Genomic DNA, 22,500 nt, shown 5'->3' with positions numbered 1-22,500 from the left:
AATAAAAAAAATAAAAAATAAAAAAAAAAATTAAAAGAAAAAAAATAAAAAAAAACACCAAAGTTATTATAATGATTTTATATCTCTCTCATTTGAGTATTACCACAAATTTATTTTTAACTCTTTTGTTATTAAAAATAGTATAAATATATATGGTTTTGAAATCACCTGAGAAAATATTATGTGCAATTATAAAAAAAAAAAAAAGAAAAAAAAAAGGGCTGGTACAGATGTGTTGTTTTTTTTTTGAAAAAAAAAAAAAAAAAAAAAAAAAACCAAACCACACTTTTTGACACCAACATAAAAATATTTTCCTAAAAATCTAAAATAACCACTTAATCAAAATAAATAATAAAATTATTAGATATATAACACTATTTCATAATAAAGCATTGATAATTTGAAATTATTTTGAAAAAAAAAAAAAAACAATGTTATTTTTAGATTTTAACACCCCCAATCAAAAAAAAGTTTTTATTTTTTTTTTATTTTTTTTTTTATTTTTTTTTTATTTTTTTTTATTTTATTTTTTTTTAATTACAGAATCATTAACAACGAGATAAAATCTTTTCTTTTTTAATTTTTTAAATACCATTTTTAATCGACGATTGAGAACCTATCTCTTGGGTCATTTTACAATTTCTTTTTTTTGTTTGATCTTTTTTTTTTTCAAAAAAAAAAAAAAAAATAAAAAATAAAATAAAAATAAATTATTTACGTTAAGAAAATATTGAAACTTCACCAAATGAAAGATTTGGAATAAAAAAAAAATAAAAAAAAATAAAATTTTTTACAATTTTTTAAATATCTCTTCTCAGGTTATTTGAAAATATTTTAAAGAAATTGTTTTTTTTTTTTTTTTTGGTATAGTTTTGTGTTTTCTCTTTGTGTATTGAAAAAAAAAATAGATTTTTTTTTTTTTTTATTTTTTTTTTGTGTTTTCTCTAAGATTTAATAACTTCAATTAAAATTATTTATAAAATTAATGGAATATGGATTTAAATTTGAACTTTTTAGAGCCCAATATCCAGAGATTTGGAAACTTGATAAACCATTTTCAAATAATTGTGGATAATGGGAAAGAGTCATACCAATTTTTTTTTTCCAATTTGAATCTTTATCCTTAAAACAAATGATGTCCCAATGAACCTCTACAAATTTGAAAATACTTTGAAGTTTAAAAAATCTATTTCCATTTGATCTAACACAAAAATTTTGGTTTTCAGAATTAGTTGTACTTTCTAAATAGTCTGATGTTTTGTTTAATGCAAACAATGCTAAATAAATTATGTGAGCCCTTTAAAAAAATATATATAAATAAAGAAAATAAAAAAAAAAGGTCAGAAACTAAAACAATATTATTTGATTGGTTTTTTTAAAAAAAAATAAAAAAAATAAATAGTAATAATAAAAAAAAATTGGGGGAAATTAAAAACTTACCAATATGGTTTCACATAAGAAAATGAAGGTGGCGCCCCATTTTTACAAACTATACACATAGGCATCCTACACGGTTCAAGGTTAGTAGTAGTTGAAATTGGAGAGTTGATTCTATTGAAACTAAAAGGAATATTGCTTTCTTGGTTTTCATTTTGAGAATTATTGATTGATCGAGGACTTGAAGGACCAATATTTCCATCACTATATTGGGATAATGAATTACTTTGATTAGATGATAAATTCTCATCAAATTGAACAGTGGTTGAATTGTTAATATTAGTTTGAGCTGAGTAGTTTTTATTTTTTAAACAATTGATACAATTGCATTGGTTATTATTATTATTATGAAAATTATTATTATTATTATTATTATTATTATTATTATTATTATTATTATTATTATTATTATTATTATTATTATTATTATTATTATTATTATTATTATTATTATTATTATTATTATTATTATTATTATTATTATTCATAGTGGTAGTGGTAGTATTATTATTATTATTTATATTATTATTCGTAGTGGTAGTGGTAGTAGTAGTATTATTATTATTATTATTATTTATATTGTTATTATTATTATTATTATTATTGTTATTGGAAATATTGTTGTTGATATTAAAATTAGTTGAGGTATTTAATAATGAATTATTTTCAATATTATTATTTCCTAAATCGGTTTTGTTGATGTTTTCTATATGGTTGAAAAAATCCATACAAGATCTACAACCAATTGTTAATTTATCTTTTATTGGTGGATGGGGACGAGGAGGGTGTGAGATTCTACCAGGGCAATCAGTAGGACAGGCTTGGCATCGTTTGTGGTGGTATTCACAAGACACCCTTTTCTTTAGCTTTCTTGGATATCTGGAAAATATTTCGGTGTTGTTATTATTATAAATTTCGGTTTGTTTTGAGTTTAATACATCATCGCTTAGTTCAGTTTGGTTAAATAAAGGTTTTTCTGGTGATTTTCTATTAGTATTAATTTGCTGTAAATTATTGTTGGTCGTTATATTCTGATTATATAAATTTGGTGGAACATCATTTGAATTGTTTGTTGGAGAAGTACTTCTTCTATAATTTCTAATTGTAGAATTTTGGCTAGTTATGTTTTTATTATTATTATTATTATTAAAATTTTGGTTAATATTATTATTAATTGGTGTAGTATTAATTATATTATGATTTAATTGATTGGTAGGAAATTCTAAATTATCTATATTTTGTTTTTTTATATATTTTTTATATGGAGAGTATAAATTTTTTGATTGATCGGTTTGGTTGGTTGGATTTTGATTTTGCTGGTTGTTATTTTTATTATTATTATTATTATTATTATTATTATTATTATTAAATTCTATTGATTCATTTGAAATGGGGGGACTTAAAGTCCAGGTATTAGTTGGTTGGAGTGGAGAGATTTTATTAAAAACGTTGGGATTTAGTGATGGTATTACATTTTCATTGTCATTTTCTGAATTTAAAAGATCACTAATTTTACTGATTTTTTTTGTTTCTTTTTTTATATCTTTATTTGGTTTTTCATCTTCATTTTCGAAATCATCTCTAAAATAATTATATCCCATCAAAAAAAATTTTATTAAATAAAATGAAAAAATGAAACTTTACATTAATAGTTTTATTTTTTTTTTTTTTTTTTAATTAAATTTTATTTTTTACTATTTAAATTTTTACCTGTTTAATATTTTAAAGACATTACTCATTGTCTGTAAAATGATTAAAAAAAAAAAAAAAAAAAAAAAAAAAAAATACTAAAAAAAAAAAAAAAAAAAAAAAAAAAAAAAAAAAAAAAAAAAATTTTACAACCAAGATTGGAGGCCAAGAGGCTTGAGTGACCATGTTTTTTTTTGGAGAAAAATATATTTTATTTAATTTTCATTTTTTTTTTTTATTTTTTGATCATTTAAAAACATTAAGAAAATTTTTATTTTTTTATTTTTTATTTTTTTTTTTATTTTTTTTTTATTTTTTGATAAAAATAAGACTTCACCGATCGTGTGTTTTGCTCTGAATAAAAAAAAAAAAAAATAATAAAAAAAAAAAAAGGTGAATGACAAAAAATATTTAAACTCAAACAACTAAGTTTGATTTTTTTTTTTTTTTTTTTTTTTTTTTTTTTTTTTTTTTTTTTGGTTTGGAAAGATAAAAAAAACGCTAAAAATTCTTTAAAAAAATAAAAATAAAACAACTATTAATTAATTAAAATAAAAAAAAAAAAAAAAAAAAATGTAAATATTATTAATTCAAGTTTAAAGCAACATATTTGATTAAATTTGTGGTTTTTTTATGCGATTGCAATCATGACACTCTGCACAAAAAAATAATACCGAAAATATCTTTTTCGTGCATTCTTTTCCAAAATTTTACGACTTTTTTTAAATTTTATTTTTCAAAGAGTTTTTTTTTATTTAAGGGATTTTTTATTATTTTTATTTTTTTTATTTTAAAATAATTTTAAATATTTTTTCATTCTTAAAGTAGAATTGGATCTTGTTTTAAAAACATGTTGTTGTTGTTGTTGTTGTTGTTGTTGTTGTTGTTGTTGTTGTTGTTGTTGTTGTTGTTGTTGTTGTTGTTGTTGTTGTTGTTGTTGTTGTTGTTGTTGTTGTTGTTGTTGTTGTTGTTGTTGTTGTTGTTTTTTTATTTTATTTTGGTTATTTATTTTTATATTATTTGACTCTGTTTCTTTTTTAACTTTTTTTTCTTTCGATATAATCAAATCAACCAATTTTTTAAATACTGGAATTATAGATTCCTTATTTTTAGCTGAAGTATAAAAAAGGTTTGGGATATTATTATTAACTGAAGTAATTTTACATTCATTCTTTGAAATGGTAATTTCCTTTTTTAAATCCATTTTCGTACCAACCAACACAATTGGCATTTCAACATCTTTAAAAATATTTTTAATCAAAGTTTTATAATGTTGTATTTTTAAAATGGAATTTCTATCATTTAAAGAGAAAACAATAATAAAACCTTCACATTGTGAAATAGAATCGGATACAAATAAATTTAATTCTTTTGATCCAGCTTTTTTTTTTTTTTTTAAAATTAAAAAAATAAATAAAAATTAATAAATTAAAAATAAAATAAAATAAAAGTATTAAAATAAAATTAATTACCTGTATCATAAATTTGTATTTGGAATTGTTTTCTATTAAATTTATAAAGTTTATTTTGTCTACTTTCAATTGTTGGTGTATATTCTTCATTAAAAGAGGATTTTGTGAATTGGTTAATAAAATTTGTTTTTCCAACATTTGCATCTCCTAAAACACATATTTTAACCTCCTTTTTATGACTAGTTACTCTATATACATCTTTAGATTTACTTAAAAATATATTAAACATAGTTTTTATTTTTTTTATTTTTTTTTTTTATGATATGTGATCAAATAAATAATAAAGTTTTTTTCTTTCTTTTCTTTTTTTTATTGATTTTTTTTTTTAAATGCATATTTGTTTTTTTTTAAAAAAAAAAAAAAAAAATCAAAGAAAAAGGATATTTTTTAAATAATGACTTATCAATATACAAATTAACCAGCAATTAACAAATTTTTTTTAAAAAATAAATATTTTCGTGTGTTTGCTTGTATGTGGTAATATTATTTGAGTTTGAGTTTGTGTTTGTGCTTGTATTTGTGTTTGTGTTTGTGTTTGTGTTTGTGGTAATAAAATTAAAATTTTTCGTATTTTTGTTTTTTTTGTGCGCTTACATTCATTTCTTCTAATATTGCTAGTAGTTTAGTAGATAATTTGAAAAAAATATTTTTTAGTTCAATCATTGTTTTTCTCAATTTATAATTAACATTCACCCCCCTTAATTATAAAGTGTACTCAATATCTGGGCAAAATTTAAATTTGAAATTTTGTTAAATTATTTAGTAACAATATTATTAAAATGAAAACCATAAAAAAAAAAAAAAAAAACAAACAAAACCTATCCACTAAAGGTTTAACTTTCATATTTCAAAAAAAAAAAAGAAAAAAATCAACAATGATAATTTTAATTTTTTAAAAAATTCTATTCAAATAATATATATTATACAAAAAAAAAAAAAAAAAAAAAATCCCTTCAAACAATATTTATTGTACAAAAAAAAAAAATAAAAAGGAAAAAAAAGGAATACCAAAATTGTTTTTTTTTTTTTTTTTTAAAAAATTGTTAAATAAAATTTTTTATTTTTTATTTTTTATTTTTTTTTTAGTGTGGGGGTAATATTACCAACACCCTTGTTTATAATTCAGATTAATTAGTTTTACAATTTTTTTCATTTTTTTTAATTTTTGTAAAATATTTTATCGATCTAATTTTACATTTTTATTAATTTTTTCAAAAAGGACCAAATAAATGTATTAAAATTAATTAATTAATTTAATTTTGTTTTTTTTTCTTTTTTTTTTTTTTTTTTTTTTTTTATAAATTATTTAGAAATTTTATTTAATTTTTCGAATTTCGATTGATGGTATTTAATGTAATTTATTATGTCTATTTTTTTTTTTTAATTAATTTTACTTTTTCTTTATACAATTGGGAATGATGCTAATGTTGAAATTCCACACATATTATCTCTATCCTTGCTCATTAAAATATAACCATTTATTCCCCAACTATAATATAAATTTAAAAATATATTTTTATTGTTGTTAGTGAAATATTAAAAATTAAAATTATATAATTGTAATTTTAAATATTATAAAATACTTACTCATTTCCCCAACTATTGAGATTATAATAATAAAAATTAAAAAATTATGTGGTTAGAAAATAATAATAATTTAATATTTTAAAATTATTGAATAATAAATGTTTTAAAACTTACGAGTTTTTAGCAATCCAATAATTTGAATGATTTGGTTCACTACTTGAATCTTGTGATTGGCTATTTTCAGTACCATAACCAACTACTAAAACACCATGATCAAGGTTGGTTCTCGAACAAGCTGGTTCAAAATAAATACCAGATTTATAAAATAGAAAACTACTATGTGATGCATCAATTGAACATGCAACTGGATTAACATTTACAGCAGATTCTAATGAACTTTCTGAACCAAATGTAACATTTACATATGATGAAATTGTTGCACCCGAATTTTCAGATTTATAACGACAAGTTCCATCTGTACCTTCAAATGGATATGATTTCTCTGTATCTATACCCCCATTACTAATAATATATTCAAATGCATATGTTATCACTCCACCATTACACCCAGTATTACCAAATGGAGTTGAACAATCAATTAAATTTTGTTCAGATAATGAAACCAATTCATTTGTACCATTATTAGCAAGTTTATGGGCACCTTCAGTTGCTCCAGTAGCTGAAAATGACCAACAACCAGAACTAAAAATTATTTTGAAATTAAGTATATTAGTAACAAAAAAAAAAAAAAAAAAAAAAAAAAAAAAAAAAAAAAAAAAAAAAAAAAAAAAAAGCAAGTCTGAGGTTCGAAACTCGGTAAAATCACGAATTATCCCGTCGTTCACCCCAGTAAGAATAAATAAAAAAAAAAAAAAAAAAAATTTTACTTACCAAGATTGTTGATTTTTTACATGGGTAACAGCACCTTTTTTTCTCCAGTCAACTGTTGATGAAAATTTATTACTAAATAAAATCTCTTCTTTTGTACCAATTAATGATGAGGCATCAAATGGTTTACCTAAGTATAATGATCTATATTCTTCATTTGTGATATCAGCCATTTTATTTAAACCCAAAACTGTTTCACTACCTTTTGAATTCCATTCCTCGATGTAGTCAAAATTTGTTTTGAAAATATTATAACGAGTTATGAATTCACTTGAACTATATGATTTTTGATTACTGATCATCCAATCAGTGAATGCATCTCTATACTGAGATTCTGATAATTCTTGTTTTGCAGTTGCAACTGTAATTAATAAAGCACAAAGAACAGATAAAACTTTCATTTATATTATTTTGTGATTATCTTTTATAAAAAAAAAAAATTAAAATATATAATATTAATATATTAATAAAAAGTTTTAGAATATTAATATATTAAAAATATTATTCAAAAACTTTTTATTTATAAAAAAAAAAAAAAAAAAAAAAAAAAAAAAAAAAAAAAAAAAAAAAAATCTTAATTTTGGCACTGAACATTCCAAACGTCATCAAAAATTGGTATTGGAATTTTCAATTCCGAAATTAAAAAAAAAAAAAGATTTTTTTCTTGTTTTTTTTTAATTTTGGAAATGGAAAATTCTTATCGATATTTTTTTTTTTTTTTTTTTTTTTTGTAAAAAATGATGATTTATTTATTTAAAAAAAAATTAAGCAGAGATGAAAACATGTTGAACCCAAAGATGAGCAGCACTAGTACCTCTATTAATATAACCAAATGAATGAATTTGACCTGGAGCAATTGAAACGTAATCTGGGAAATCTAATAAGAAACCATTTAAGTGGGCACCCCAAATTTGACCGGAATTTAAATGAGCATCAGTTGCAATTACTATATCCTTAATTGTACGATGAGTATGATTGATAACATCAACATTTACTTTAACACTTGGTTTCTTTTCACTATCAACCCATGAATCAGTAATAGTTTGAACGATTGTTACTTCTTCACAAACATAAACACATCTATAAACACCATTATCACAAATACAAGAATGGCCTGGTAAACATGCATATCTACCACATTGGAAGCTATCTTCAGAGGCAGAACTGAAACTAATGGTTAATAAAGCAAATAATAAAATTGTAATTATAAATTTCATTTTATTTTCTTAAAAAATAGTTTTTTAAATTTATTTAATAATAAAAAAAAAAAAAAATTTCCCTTTATATATTTTTTTTTTTTTTGGATTTACCAATTTTTTTTTTTTTTTTTGTAATTATTTTTTTATTTTTTTTTTTCCATGTTCTTACTTTTAAAAACAAATAATAACAAATCAACACACAAGTTAAAAAAAAATAAAAAAAACAATATTAAAAAACAAATAGAAATAATACTATTACCACACTTTTAAAAATTTCAATGTACGATCAATCTTATTAATAATCAATATAATATAAAATATTCTTGTAAAGAATTCTTAGATTTAAATAAAAAATAAAAATAATAAAAAACCTGCCTCTCTGAAACATTTTCCTTTTTTTATTAATTTTTTTTTTTTTTCATTTTTTTTTTTTTTTTATTTTTTTTTTCAAAAAAATTTGAATTTTTGGTCATTACTTTTTTTTTTTTTTTTCATTTATTTTTTAATTTTTTATTTATAGATAATTAGTCCCAAATTTTAAAAAAAAAAAAAAAAAAAATCCACACAATATTTGGTGTATTAAATTTTATATATTAAAAATGCAGATGAATCAATATCATCCTTATGCTATGCAATATAGCCATACAGTTTGTATGTTATTAAAAAAAAAAAAAAAATTAAAAAAAAAAATTAAAAAACAATTTGTAAAAAAAAAAAAAAATAGTAATAATTAATATTTAATATTAATAAAATAATTTAAATATCTCTTTTATTATTATTATTATTTATTGTTATTGTTATTTATTATTATTATTATTATTATTCTTATTATTAATAATATTATTATTATTATTTTAATAGATATTAAAAGAACAGAAGTACCATTTTATTCAGATAGATTAAATAAGAGAATTCAAGTTCATTCATATTTATCTAGATTAGTAGATTATTTATTATCAAAAGATGATAAAAAAATTGACTTTGCTTTGAATTCATTATTAACAAAATCCTATCAAGAAAAATTAATTTTTTCAATTAGCATTGAAAAGGATTTCAAAGAGACAATGTTTCCAATTCCTTCAATTTTAGATTCATTATTAAATGCTATTGTATCATTTACACCAGAGAATAAGAATAATAATAGTAATAATAATGATGATGATGATGATAAAGATTCAGAAGAATTAACAACTTATAAATTAAATTTAAATAATGATACTATTTTAATTTCAAAAATTGTATCAATCTTAAGAAATTCAATACTCCAAAAACCAAATGATCAATATTTAGCAAATAATCCAACTGCACTTTTAGCATTGTTAGAGATTGCACATTCTTATTTAACATATAGAAAAAGTTTATCAAGTAAACAGAATTCATTTGATCCAAATACTTTCAACCCATTCGATTCTTTAAATTTACACCCAATCAATCAATTAAATTCAAATATTACTAGATATATCATTGAAATTTTCTCAAAAATTATTCAATATTTAACATTACAACAACCACCACCACCACCACAACCACCTCAACCACAACAACAACAACCTCAACAAAATGATAACGAAACTTTAATGGATATTACTACACCACCACCACCAACTACAACAGCTACCACTACAACTACTACTGCAACAAATGATAATAAGAATAATAATGAAAATGAAGATTTAGTTAAAAGTTTAAATGAAAAGAATATATTTTCAAAAGACCAAGTTAGAGAGATGTGTTATGGATCAAATAAATTTTATGTTTTAAAGAAATTACCAGTTTCAATTTTAACTAAAAAACTATTATCAATATTAGAGATGTCAATCTATTGTTTTAAGGATGATTCAGAATTATTGGCATGTGTCGAAACCATTGATTATATTTGTAAATCAAAGAGAAATCGTTATGCTTTGGATGAGTTGGTAATGAAACCAATCTATGATCAATTTATAATTTCAAATAATTCACCACCACCACCTACCTCATCTTCAACATCGAATGCAGTATCTTCACCATTACCACAAACATCATCATCATCATCATCATCAAATGTTACATCACCACCATTTCCTACAACTACAACTACAACAACAACAACAACAAATAACAATGAAACTTTACAATCTACATCAACACCACCAACATTCCAAACTCTAACTTCTTCAGTAATTGAAACTTTTACAATTAAAAATCCAAAGAAAGTCTTTGAAAAACATCCAAATTTAATTAGTAGAGTTGTAGAACTTTTAAGTCATTCACATCAATCAATTCAATTATTATCAATTCAAATTTTATCAACACTCTCAAAATCTTCTCAAAAATTAAGGTATGTGAAAATTTTTAAAAAAAAAAAATATATGTATATATAATTAAAAACTATTCTAACTATTTTATTTTTATACATATATTTAGAATTACAATTTGTCATTATCCAGGATTAGTTAGACATTTAATTAATTTATTAACACATAAACCAACTGGAGAGAATGCAGAAATTTCAAAAAGAGCAGCAAGTTTATTATCACGTCTTTCAAAGGAATCTTATAATTTACCAATTCTATTACCTTTTGAAACTACTCTTGCTCAAATTGCACTCACAGATAATCCTCATTCTGATATCATTACAAATATTTTAGTTAGATTTGAAATTAAAAATAATTATAATTAAAAAAAAAAAAAAAAAAAATAACAACAATAAAAATAAAAATCATTACAGAAATGTAAATCAATACAATAATATTGATTACAATTATAAATTATAATTGTTAAAAGTTTTTTTTTTTTTTTTTTTATTTTATGCCTTTTTTTTTTTTTTTAAAAAAAAAATATTTAATTATATTACATTTTATATATTTACAATAATTATTATTGTTGGAAAGTAGTTGGATTTTATAATTATAGAAGTTATATATATACTTTTACATATGTTTTAAATGATGTGTTGTGTTTTTTATATTTTTATATATTTATATACGGATTTATTATTATTATTATTTGTTTTTTTTTTTGATTTTTTTTTTTTTTTTTTTTTTTTTTTTTTTTTTAATCATCATAATTTGCTAAATTACCATGAATATTAACATCAGAAATTGATTTTGTAGTATTATTATTTGGAATTTTTGAAGAAACCATACCATTACTATTACGTTTTGATTTTGTTGGATCTTTAAACCTTCTCATACAACAATTATTGAAAGCAGTCATTGTTGATTTATTTTTACATAAAATAAAAGGTATGAAAATTGTTAACATTCCAAAAAAGATTGGAATTATAATAACAGGTATCATCCATTTCAATTTATCATCTTGATCATGATTATCACTACCTTGACTAATTTTATCTAAATAACGGAATGATTGATAAATTCCAATTAATCCATCAGATTTTACTGTTACATTAATATTTACATTGAAATTTATATTATAATCATCTGGTAAAGCTAATAATTGACAAGTTATATATGATTTGGAGTTTTTGTCATTGTCGTCATCATCATCATCACCATCATCATCATCGTAGTGGTTATTAGTTAAATTTGGATTTAAACAATCTAAGTTACCAATTTTAACAAATTGAATTGGTTCATAAAAATCTGTACCATATATGGTGATATTACCATTTTCATAAGAATAAATTGAAGTTACTCTTTCAATGATTGGTTCACTATAAATTATATTAAATGTATCTTGAATTATATTATTTACTAAAATGCTACATGCTTTAATTTTACTATTAACTATTGATAAATTACATGAAAATTTTAATGAATTTTCAAATTTACAAATTATTGGTGTTAAATTTGTACTACTACCATCACTACTACTACTACTACTACTACTGTTACAATTTAATGAAGAATTTGATAAAGTTGGTGAAAAATGAATACCAATTATATCAACTATTTCATTTGATTTATGTAATGGTATTGGTAGTGAATAACTTTTAAAAATTGGATCAATGTTTATAAGATAGTTGGTTGCAATCGATACATTACAAACATCAATATTTATATAATCACTAAAATAATAATCTTGAATTTCAAAGGTTATACTTGAATCGTTGAATGTTTTTATTGGTATAACTTGATCGGAGTATTTGATAATTGTTTTTGAGCCATCCAAATTTGCTACATCGCTTCCGAAATTATCACCAACACACATCACTAAATTATTATTACCACCTTGCACTATTGAACAACTTGAAATGATTGGTGCTTGGTAGGATATTTTCATTTGATATGAATCTGTGCCTATCTGAACCACTATATCATTATCTTTGCCACACCCTCTTGGAATTTGAAAATTAAAAGTTGTAGCATTCTTTCGACTTCCATAGGTTTTCAATTGACTTGATGTAAATGTAATCGTTGGTGTTTTATCTTGATTATCAATATCTATATTATATAAATAAAATTCCATATTTGGTATACCTTGAGTTGGTGGTTCCATTGAACTTTCCACATAAAACGTTTGGCTATAAATAAAATTTATAAAATAAATTAAAACTATTAATAAAATTAAAATTTTATTATTCATTTTTAAAAAATTTTTTTTTTTTTTTTTTTTTTTAAATGATTATTTTATATGTGAAAATGTATAAATTTTGTAGTAGATTTTATATTAAATCTAATGAAAAAATAATATTTAATTTAAAATTTTATTTTTATTATTTTTATTTTTATTTGTTTATTTATTTATAAACCGTAACAAAGTAAAACCACAAATAACTGGTTGATAAGATAAAATAACAATATTTGAATAAAAAAAAAAAATAAAAATAAAAATAAAAAAAACAATTGTGAAATTTTTAAAAAAAATAAAAATAAAAATAAAAATAAAAATAAAAAAAAAAAAAAAAAAAAAGAAATTCTATAAATAGGTTTTATTGATGTGTGGTTGGTTATGCACCTACTTTTTTAAAAATTTTTTTAATTTTTTTTTTTATTTTTTTTAAATAAATTTTCATATTTTTTTAAATACCAAAAGTTATATAAATCAATTATTTGGATCTGAAATATATTGAGATTCCAAAAAAAAAAAAAAAAATAAAAAAGTGAAAATCCAAAATTAAACAAAGCAGTTGTGAAATTAACCTCAAATAATTTTCACCACATTTTAACCACAAAATCAAAAAGGTTATTATTATATTTTTTTTGTTCTATTTTTATTATTTTTAAAAGAAATTCAACAATTTAAATTGATATCATATTCTTTTTTGTTTTTTTTTTTTTTTTTTTTTTTTTTTTTTTTTTTTTTTTTTTTTTTCCCTGTTATTAAAAATAATAATTTTTATTCTAAAAATAACCTCGTATTTAATTCTTTAAAGGCTAACAACCCCACTTTAAAATACTATTTGATACATTCACCATTTAAAATATTTTCTTTTTTAAATGAATTAAAAAAAAAAAAAAAAAAAAAAATTAAATTTAAAATGAATTTAAATAATTTTATTTAAATTAAAAACTTGGAATATAACAAAATTGGTATGTTGATAAATAATTTGTAGAGTTTTTACAATCATTTACTGGCAATGGATTTATGTTTGGTTGATTTTTAGTTGATGGATTACAATCCCTTGATTGGTAATTTGTTTGAGTTATTGAAGTTTCATCACATGTTTGAATAGTTGAAAATTGATTTGGTTTGATTATATTTGGTAAACATAGATTTGTCATCTGATAACTTAATTTAACTAAACCTTGTTTATAATCTGGACATTCTTCTTGGGTTGAATTATGACTAACTATAATAATTGTATTTGTGTCTTGTGGTAAATCAATTTCTTCAGTACATTCGAATTTTGATGAAACATTTACACATCCACCAGTTACTAATTCTTCATGATTAATTATTGGGCCTGAACAATCATCATTTTCATACTGATATGCTAAAACTGATTTTTGATTTGTTGAACATTTCATAATAACATTTTCAATACATACTCCTTCTAAAACATAAGCTCCAATAAACAAATCCTTACATAATCCATCTGCATCAGCAAACATTTGCATGTGAATGTAACCACATTTTACAAAATTTATAAAAATAAAACTTAATAAAAATAAAATTAATTTTCTGTTCATTTTTTTTGATTTATTTAATTTTTAATTAATTTTAAGTATGGAATAGTAATAATAATAATAAAAAAAAAAAAATTTAATTTATACTAAAAAAAAAAAAATAATAATTATTAAATTTTTAGGTTTGATTTTTTTTTTTTTAATTCTTAAATCTAACATTTTTGAAACAAATAATATATTTTTAGCAAAATAGCTCGTTTTTTTTTTTTTTTTTTTAATGTTTAAACTTAAATATAACCTTTTTTGCAAAAGATAATATTTTAAGCAAAATAGCTCGTTTTTTATTATTTTTTTTTTTTTTTTATTTTTTTTTTTCACCAAAATTACTTGAATATTTAAACTATTGGATTATTTTTTTTTTTTTTTTTTTTTGTTTTTTCATTTTTTTTATATTATTATATTTTTGTTTATTTAGGATAATAATTATTATAAGGTTATTTTAATTTTAAAGCAAAGAATTTATGAAAGAAATTTCTATTATTTTCATTTCTTAATTGTTTTTTATATCTTAATTGTTGTTTTTTTAATTGTTTTTCTTTAATGTTAATTGTATCAATTAAAAGATTAAAAATTGATTGAACAGAGCGGATATCTTTGGCACTGGCTTCAATGTATGGTAAATTAATATATTTTGAAAGTTCTTGAATTTCGGTTTCAGTGAAAGCCAAATTTTTATTATTATCGCCATCGACTTTATTACCAACTAATATTATTGGAACATTGTCACAACCTTTTAAATATTTAAAACAGTTTTTTATCATTTCTATGTACATGGTTATCGAGTCGCATGAATTTCTATCGGTTAATGAATAAACTATAACAAATGCTTCACATTGTTTAATGGTTTGTGGTATAATACAATTACACTCTATGGAACCACTTGTGTCATAATTATTAATTGTATATAATTGTTTATAGGTATATAATTTCGATGATTTATTTTCAATTGTTGGTACATAAGTTTGACTTTCATCAAAATATGAATTTTGGAATGAGCTTATTAAACTTGATTTTCCTAAAAAAAAAAATAAAATGAAAAAAAAAAGTATAAAAATTAAATTAATAAAACTAATTTATTTATTTGTTTTTTTTTTTTTTATACATACCAACTTCTGATGCACCTAAAAAACAAATATTTAATTTTTTACTCATTTTTAAAAATTATTTATATGTATACTTGTTCTTTTGATTTTTTTTTTTTTTTTTTTTTTGATTTGTTAAATTTAATTTAGATAATAAAAAAAATAAAAAATAAAAATAAAATTGAGAATTGAATTAAATAGTAAAAAAGGAAAGTAAAAATTTTTTTTTTTTTTTTTTTTTTTTTAATGATTTAAAAATAAAATAAAAAAATAATATAAAATAAATATATATATTTTTTTTTAATGATTTAACAAAGATGAGTGTTTTTAATTTTATTTCTACAAAAGATAAATTAAAAAATTTTAAATTTAAATGCTATTTACACAAAGAAAAAAGAAAAAAAAAAAAAAAAAAAAAACCCACAAATTTTTTTTTTTTTTTTAAACAAATAATTTAAAATAATAAAAAAAATATTGGGAGTGTGTATGATTAAAAAAAAAAAATGGGTTAAGTTAAAAATAAATATTTATTAATATAAATCTAACTTATTCGATTAAAAGAATTGAATTGATAAATTTTTTTTATTTTTTAAAAAAAAAAAAAACCATTTAAAATAAAATTATAATATAATAAAAAAAATATATGTGTTAGTTCTTGTTGAATATATTCAAAAAAATAAAAAAAAAAATTTATATAAATAATTAAAAAATAATTAAAAATAAAAAAGGAAAAAATAATTAAATAATAAAAAAAAAAAAAAAAAAAAAAAAAAAGATTTTAAATCATTGTTAAGCGTGGATATGTATGATAATAGTGAGATGTATAGGTTTGGGGTGTTTGAAAGTGGGTTAAAATAATGTAATTTTAAAAAAATGAGGGTGATAGTGAGTGAAAAATCTGTTATAAAATTTTAAATTATAAATACCGCGTATTATATATCTATAAAAACATCATTTTAAAAAAAAAAAAAAAAAAAATTAAAATTAAAATAAATAAATTTTTTTTTGTAATTTGGAACAATCTTTATATTGGGATATTTATTACTTAATTTTTTTTTATATATCTAACCATATAATTCACCACATTTGAGTGAAGAATTTATAAAAATAAAAAAATGTGGGTTTTTCTCTCCCAAAAAAAAAAAAAAAAAAAATAATAATAATTAATTTTCGCACCCCCCCATTAAATAGATTTATATACAAAAAATTAAAACTTTACGATTTATGAAAAGGTATATAAAATTTATTCATCATCATCATTATATTATTTTCTTTTTTCGTTTATTTTTTTTTTTCTCTCTTTTTTTTTTTTTTTTTTTCTCTCATTTATTTAATTTTTTTATTATTATTGGGTACGTGGATGTTTTATTTGAATCATTTAAATTTAATTTGGTTAAAAATTTGTTGTTGTTATTTTTCTATTGAAATTAAATCATATTTTCTTTGAACAATGGTATAATTTCAATATTTATATTAATTCTTTTTTTTTTTCTTTTTTTTTTTTCTTTTTTTTATTTTAATTCTAAAATTAAACTAACAAAATAAAAAAAAAAAAAATAAAATAATAAAAAAAAAAAACTAACTTAAAAGAACCTAAAAAAGAGGACAAAGGATACAAATAATTAAAAAAAATTCCACAGTACAAAATAATATTTGAATTATAATTTTTATATATTTAAAAAAAAAAAAACAAAACAAAAAAAAAAAAAAAAAAAAAGGAAAAAGAAAAAAATCTAAAAAATAATAAAAGATTTACTTAAAAAAAAAGTTAAAATAATCAATATTCTTTATTTTATTATTTTCTCCCAGATTCATCTTTAATTTTATTGGGATATTTTAAATATTGATTTGATTTGATTGATTTGATTTGATTTAATGGATTTGATTGGATTTGATTGGATTGGTGATAAAATTTATTGATTTAAATTACTGTTTTATTTTTGATTTATTATTGCTAGATTAGTAATTAATATACTTGATAAGTTTAATTTTTTTTTAAAAAAAAAAAAAAAAGCTATATTAATAAAAAAAAAAAAAAAAAAAAAAAATTTTATTTTATAAATATTTATTATTTTATTAATAATATATATAAATAAAAGTCTCCAACCATTCTCCTTTAAACTTTTTTTATTTTCAAGAAAATATATATATATATTTAATTATTAAAATTTATTTCAAAGCTCCCAAAAAAAAAAAAAAAAAAAAAGAAAAATAATAATATCCAAAATAAAAATAAAAATAAAAAAAAAAAAATGAAAAAATCAGTTGAAGTTTTTTTTATTTTTTTTATTTTTTTTATTTTTTAAAATTAAGCAAACAAATAGATCAACATGAGCGAAACTACTCCAAATAACACAAGCAACAACAACAACAACAACAACAACAACAACAACAACAACAACAACAACAACAACAACAACAACAACAACAACAACAACAACAACAACAACAACAACAACAATCATAATAATAATAACAATACCAACAATAACAATATAGATACATTCTCACAAAAAGCATCAAATGATATAGTTAAACCAATATTACCAGTCACAGAAGACCTTCAAAATTCTACTAAAGAGATGTTTACAAAAGTATCTTCATATATTAAAAGTGAATTAGCAAGTATGTAAAGCAATAAAAAAATATAAATATATATTAAACTATTTAACTATTTTGATTTAATATTTATATTATACTAATATTATAATTCCTCTCTTCTCTATCTGTATGAATGTATGTATGTATGTATATATATTTAGCTACTGTATCAGATTATAACCTTTTAATTCAAATGAACAATATAACATCATCAAAATACCAAGATATGACAAATGTAACTAAAGGTTTATCCGTTTTTATGGGTGATTTAAAGATCAAATGTATTATTACTATTATTATTATTATTATTATTATTATTATTATTATTATTATTATTATTATTATTATTATTATTATTATTATTATTATTATTATTATTATTATTATTATTATTATTATTTTACAGCAATAACAAAATAATATTAATCTCCTTTTTTTTTTTCTTCTTTTATTTTAAAGATGAAGAATTTCAACCATATTTCGATAAAATTAATGAACTTGATAAAAATGTAACCGATTTAGAGAAAACAGTACAATTATTAGATGAATATACTAAAAGATTGGAACAAAAAGTTAAAAATATTGATAAAAGTTCTTTACTTCCAACTAAACAAATTCAACCACCACAACCAATACCACAACAACAACCAGCACAACCAGCACAACCAACACAACCAACACAACCAGCACAACAACCATCTCAAGTATCAACAGAAACTAAGCCTCAAGAAAATATAGAAAATAAATAAAAACTTTTGATTTTAATATTGTATATATAATGAAAAAAAAAAAAAAAAAAGAAATTCTTATTTTAAATTATAAATTTATTTTTATTAAAATTTTTAATTTTACTCTTAGAGTATCGTTTTGGCGTATTTCTTATATATATATATCAGTTGATGATATTAGTTATGTACAATCCATATTTTTTTTTTTTTTTTTTATATTTCTTTATTTACAAAGCAAGATTAGGATCTTCACATGGCAGTAAAAAAAAAAAAAATACACTTTTTGGAATTGATTGGAATTTTAAAGTTGATCTTTTTTTTTTTTTTTTTTCATTTATATTATTATTTTTTTTTTTTTTTTTTTTTTTTTTTTTTTTTTTTTTTTTTTTTTTTTTTTTAATTTTAGTGTAATAAGTATGATAAATTATTACATTGAACAGTTTGACAACTATTGATTATTTTATTATTTTTTGTATAGTTTCTATCATTATTATTATTATTTTTATTTTGGTAATCACTATAGTTATAATAATAATCCATATTTTTATCAACTCCAAATGTTGAAAAGATTCCTCCGAAAATGACTGGTGGAACTTTGGTTTTATTTAAGATAAAATTAATTTCACTTTTAGATTCCATTTTTAGTTTTTGAAGTTTTTTTAAGTAAAGTTTTTTTTAGAAAAAAAAGTATTTAGTAAATTATTTTTTTAAAATTGATTTTGTGATTTGGAAATAAAAAAATTTTTTTTTTTTTTTTTTTTTATTTTATTTATAATAAAAAAAATATAATTATAATTGGTATATGTTTAGAAAAATTAAAATAAAAAATAAATATTATTGTTATTATTATTTGTGTTTAATTTTTTTATTTTTATTTGTTAATTGGTTTGAATTAATTTGTGAATGATTAAAAATATTCTTTTTTGATGATTATTTATAGTAAATTATTTTTTTAAAAGGAGTGTTTTTTTTTATTTTTTTATTTTTTTTTTTTATTATTATTTAAAAAATTAAATTATTTTTATAATTTTTTTTTTTTTTTCCAAAATCAAAAAAATTAATATCATCACCATCAATGATTGGGTGGTTAAGTGGAAATGATAAATTTTTTTTTTAAACCACACCTCTCTCTCCTCACCTGCATATTTGTATACCATAATCAACAATAACAACTATAAAGATATCAACACCAAAACTACTACCATTTAACAACAAAAAAAAAAAAAAAAAAACAACAAGAATAACTACAACAACAACAACAAAAAAAAAAAAAAAAAAAAAAAAAAAACATTGTTCCTTGATTTCAACACTTCTAACTTTTTTCACAATTAAAGCTATTACCACACTTTTTTCCTAAAGAAAGATAAAAACTAATGTGGTTAAGTGGGGTTTAGGGTGGTGTGTTGCGTATTTGGAATATGTATTTAAATAAAAAATAAAATAAAATAAAAAAAAAATTATAATTTATAGTTAGAGATTGTAAATCTACAATTATTTACACACTAAAACATTATTATTATTATTTTTTTTTCTTTCATCTAAAGGAATGAATAAAAGTAGTAGTAGTATTGCTGTTTTATTATAAAAAATAGTATCTGTTATTTGTGATTCCTTTAAAATCAAAATGTTTGAGAATACACACTAATAAAAAAACCCCACTCAATTTTTATGTTAACAAAAAACAAATTTTCCATTTTCTTTTTTTTTATTTTTTTCTCGCTCTATTAATCCAAATTAATACACCACAATCCCAAAAAAAAAAAAAAAATAAAAATTAAAAATAAAATTGAAGAAAAAAAAAATTTATATCTAACACACTCTCCCACACTCACACACATTTTCTTAGTAATTGAAAACAATTTATTGTTATGATCATCAAAAAAAAAAAAAAAAAATTTGATTTTGGAGTAGGGTATTACCAATACTATCGCACTAAAATTATAGTGGTGATGGCAATTATTACTTCTATTGGTGATTGTGTAGGCGTTGTATTGGTGTGAGTTTGGGTTAAAAAATTTTGTAGATTCACAAAAAAAAAAGGTTTAGGTTTTTGATTTTCAAAAGGTTTTTTTCTTATATTTTATTTTTTTTATTATTATTTGTGGTTAAAATTTTAAATTTTAACAAAAAAGGTATGATTATCTATTCAACCAAAAAAACAATTTAACAAATATGTATAAAAAAAGTAGTTTTTTTAATAAATGGGGTCTTTTTCACATGGATAATAAGAAAACTAATTTTTTGAATTAATTAATTTTTATTACAACAACAACAACAACACAAAATAGAACAAAATACAATAAAACAATGTGTTACCACCCCTTAATTTTTCAAAATCAAAAATTGCAGTAGCAATATTGCAACTACAATAATTACCACCTCAAAAAATTAAATAAACAATCCCAATGAAATTGGGTGGTGTACCACTGTAATTTTGTTGGTGGTATGTTTATAAATTATTTTTAAAAAAAAAATAAAAAAAACAAAAAAAAATAAAACAAATAAATAAAAAAAATAAAAAAAATAATAAATAAATATAAAAATTTTGCAAGTAAGAACTTTTTTTTTTTTTTGTAGATTTTGGTCATAAAATTTTATTGTTATTTTTGATTGGTTTTTTTTTTTTTTTTTTTTAATATATAATTCATTATGTACAAAAAAAACATCACACTTTAACCACAAATTTAAAAGAAATTTTAAAAAAAAGTTTTAAAAAACAAATATGGAAATGGCTCACTATATATATTATTTCAAAAAAAAAAATTTTTTTAATTGTTTTTTTTTTTTAAAAAAAATAAAATATTTAAATTCAAAATAAATAGGTAGAATCAAAAAAATATGGTGGTGGGTTAGAGATTAAAAAAAAATCGCACTGAGTGATAATAATAATAATAATAATAATAATATAAAGTAATTAAATCATGAATATCTCATTTATCATAATTTTAATATATGCATAGGGTGTTTTTTTTTTTTTTTTAAAAAAAAAATAAATTAAACAATTAATAATTAATTGTTATTATTAATATGAAAAATACATTTTTAATTTAACATATAATAAATTAATTCATTTAATTTTTTTATTTTATTTTTAAATAAATTATTTGAATCATTATCAAGTTTATTTTAAAAACAGTAGATTTTAATTATTTAAATCTTTTTTTTTTTCAATTAAAAATAATTTTTTTATTTGTTTTAATGAATCTGTACTTGTTGATACCATAAATAGTTATGTTTCCTATTTTTTTGTTTAAATAGTTTTTTTTTTAAAAAAATTTTTTTAAATGATAAAAATAATAATTTTAAAAAACAAATGAATTAAAAAACAATAAAAAAAAAAAAAAAAAATAATAATTTTAAAAAAACAAATGATTAAAAAAAAAAAAAAAAAAAAATAATATTAAAAAAAAAAAAAAAAAAAAATTAAAAATTGCAACGATCAAAGTTAATTTTTAAAAGTTGGGATGTAAACTGATTGATTTGTTTTTTTCATTTTAATTAACTTTTTTTAATTTTAGTATAATGCTTTTTATTCCACAAAGAGACACTTTTTTTTAAAATTATAAAAAAAATGCGTATTTTTACCCAGAGTGGAGAAAACAGATAAAAAGCTGATATCACCAAAAATTGGTAGTTCTATTTCTTAATACTATATATATTTTTGGAAAACAAGTATAAATTGCCAGAATAAACATCCAATAAAATTAAATTTTTAATAAAATAATTTTTTTTTTAAAAAATAAATCATTAAAAAAATAATAATAATAATATATTTTTTAAACACTCTTTTAAATTTATTTATT

The 22,500-nt window shown here is 19.2% G+C and overlaps 10 protein-coding genes across 10 annotated transcripts; 2 read left to right on the top strand and 8 right to left on the bottom strand.

Annotated features, from left to right (window-relative positions):
• Positions 1-960: 960 nt before the first annotated feature.
• On the bottom strand, positions 961-3,312 carry DDB_G0278681 (hypothetical protein; the record flags this gene model as incomplete). The annotated part of the gene is made up of 4 exons (XM_637252.1): positions 961-1,297; positions 1,441-3,075; positions 3,148-3,179; positions 3,226-3,312. The coding sequence occupies 4 exons, from the start codon at positions 3,310-3,312 to the stop codon at positions 961-963; spliced, it is 2,091 nt and encodes a 696-aa protein (XP_642344.1).
• Positions 3,313-3,916: 604 nt separating this feature from the next.
• On the bottom strand, positions 3,917-4,827 carry rsmH (small GTPase; the record flags this gene model as incomplete). The annotated part of the gene is made up of 2 exons (XM_637251.1): positions 3,917-4,506; positions 4,599-4,827. 2 exons carry the CDS (start codon positions 4,825-4,827, stop codon positions 3,917-3,919), a joined length of 819 nt encoding a protein of 272 aa, XP_642343.1.
• A 1,172-nt stretch (positions 4,828-5,999) lies between these two features.
• DDB_G0278401 (hypothetical protein) lies at positions 6,000-7,414 on the bottom strand (the record flags this gene model as incomplete). Its single annotated transcript, XM_637250.1, has 3 exons — positions 6,000-6,087; positions 6,300-6,827; positions 7,017-7,414. The coding sequence occupies 3 exons, from the start codon at positions 7,412-7,414 to the stop codon at positions 6,000-6,002; spliced, it is 1,014 nt and encodes a 337-aa protein (XP_642342.1).
• A 363-nt stretch (positions 7,415-7,777) lies between these two features.
• On the bottom strand, positions 7,778-8,230 carry DDB_G0278399 (hypothetical protein; the record flags this gene model as incomplete). Its single annotated transcript, XM_637249.1, has 1 exon — positions 7,778-8,230. The coding sequence occupies one exon, from the start codon at positions 8,228-8,230 to the stop codon at positions 7,778-7,780; it is 453 nt and encodes a 150-aa protein (XP_642341.1).
• A 581-nt stretch (positions 8,231-8,811) lies between these two features.
• On the top strand, positions 8,812-10,874 carry DDB_G0278395 (hypothetical protein; the record flags this gene model as incomplete). Its single annotated transcript, XM_637247.1, has 3 exons — positions 8,812-8,863; positions 9,074-10,532; positions 10,619-10,874. The coding sequence occupies 3 exons, from the start codon at positions 8,812-8,814 to the stop codon at positions 10,872-10,874; spliced, it is 1,767 nt and encodes a 588-aa protein (XP_642339.1).
• Positions 10,875-11,248: 374 nt separating this feature from the next.
• On the bottom strand, positions 11,249-12,742 carry DDB_G0278393 (immunoglobulin E-set domain-containing protein; the record flags this gene model as incomplete). The annotated part of the gene is made up of 1 exon (XM_637246.1): positions 11,249-12,742. The coding sequence occupies one exon, from the start codon at positions 12,740-12,742 to the stop codon at positions 11,249-11,251; it is 1,494 nt and encodes a 497-aa protein (XP_642338.1).
• Positions 12,743-13,662: 920 nt separating this feature from the next.
• On the bottom strand, positions 13,663-14,289 carry DDB_G0278391 (hypothetical protein; the record flags this gene model as incomplete). The annotated part of the gene is made up of 1 exon (XM_637245.2): positions 13,663-14,289. The coding sequence occupies one exon, from the start codon at positions 14,287-14,289 to the stop codon at positions 13,663-13,665; it is 627 nt and encodes a 208-aa protein (XP_642337.2).
• Positions 14,290-14,720: 431 nt separating this feature from the next.
• rsmF (small GTPase) lies at positions 14,721-15,438 on the bottom strand (the record flags this gene model as incomplete). Its single annotated transcript, XM_637244.1, has 2 exons — positions 14,721-15,301; positions 15,393-15,438. The coding sequence occupies 2 exons, from the start codon at positions 15,436-15,438 to the stop codon at positions 14,721-14,723; spliced, it is 627 nt and encodes a 208-aa protein (XP_642336.1).
• A 2,182-nt stretch (positions 15,439-17,620) lies between these two features.
• bloc1s2 (biogenesis of lysosome-related organelles complex-1, subunit 2) lies at positions 17,621-18,718 on the top strand (the record flags this gene model as incomplete). Its single annotated transcript, XM_637243.1, has 4 exons — positions 17,621-17,638; positions 17,693-17,993; positions 18,131-18,250; positions 18,429-18,718. The coding sequence occupies 4 exons, from the start codon at positions 17,621-17,623 to the stop codon at positions 18,716-18,718; spliced, it is 729 nt and encodes a 242-aa protein (XP_642335.1).
• Positions 18,719-19,099: 381 nt separating this feature from the next.
• Positions 19,100-19,336, bottom strand: DDB_G0278385 (hypothetical protein; the record flags this gene model as incomplete). Its single annotated transcript, XM_637242.1, has 1 exon — positions 19,100-19,336. One exon carries the CDS (start codon positions 19,334-19,336, stop codon positions 19,100-19,102), a length of 237 nt encoding a protein of 78 aa, XP_642334.1.
• Between the last annotated feature and the right edge of the window lie 3,164 nt (positions 19,337-22,500).

Source organism: Dictyostelium discoideum (assembly GCF_000004695.1).
Source record: "Dictyostelium discoideum AX4 chromosome 3 chromosome, whole genome shotgun sequence".
Classification (NCBI taxonomy): domain Eukaryota; phylum Evosea; class Eumycetozoa; order Dictyosteliales; family Dictyosteliaceae; genus Dictyostelium; species Dictyostelium discoideum.
This window is presented reverse-complemented; position numbering and strand designations above follow the sequence as displayed.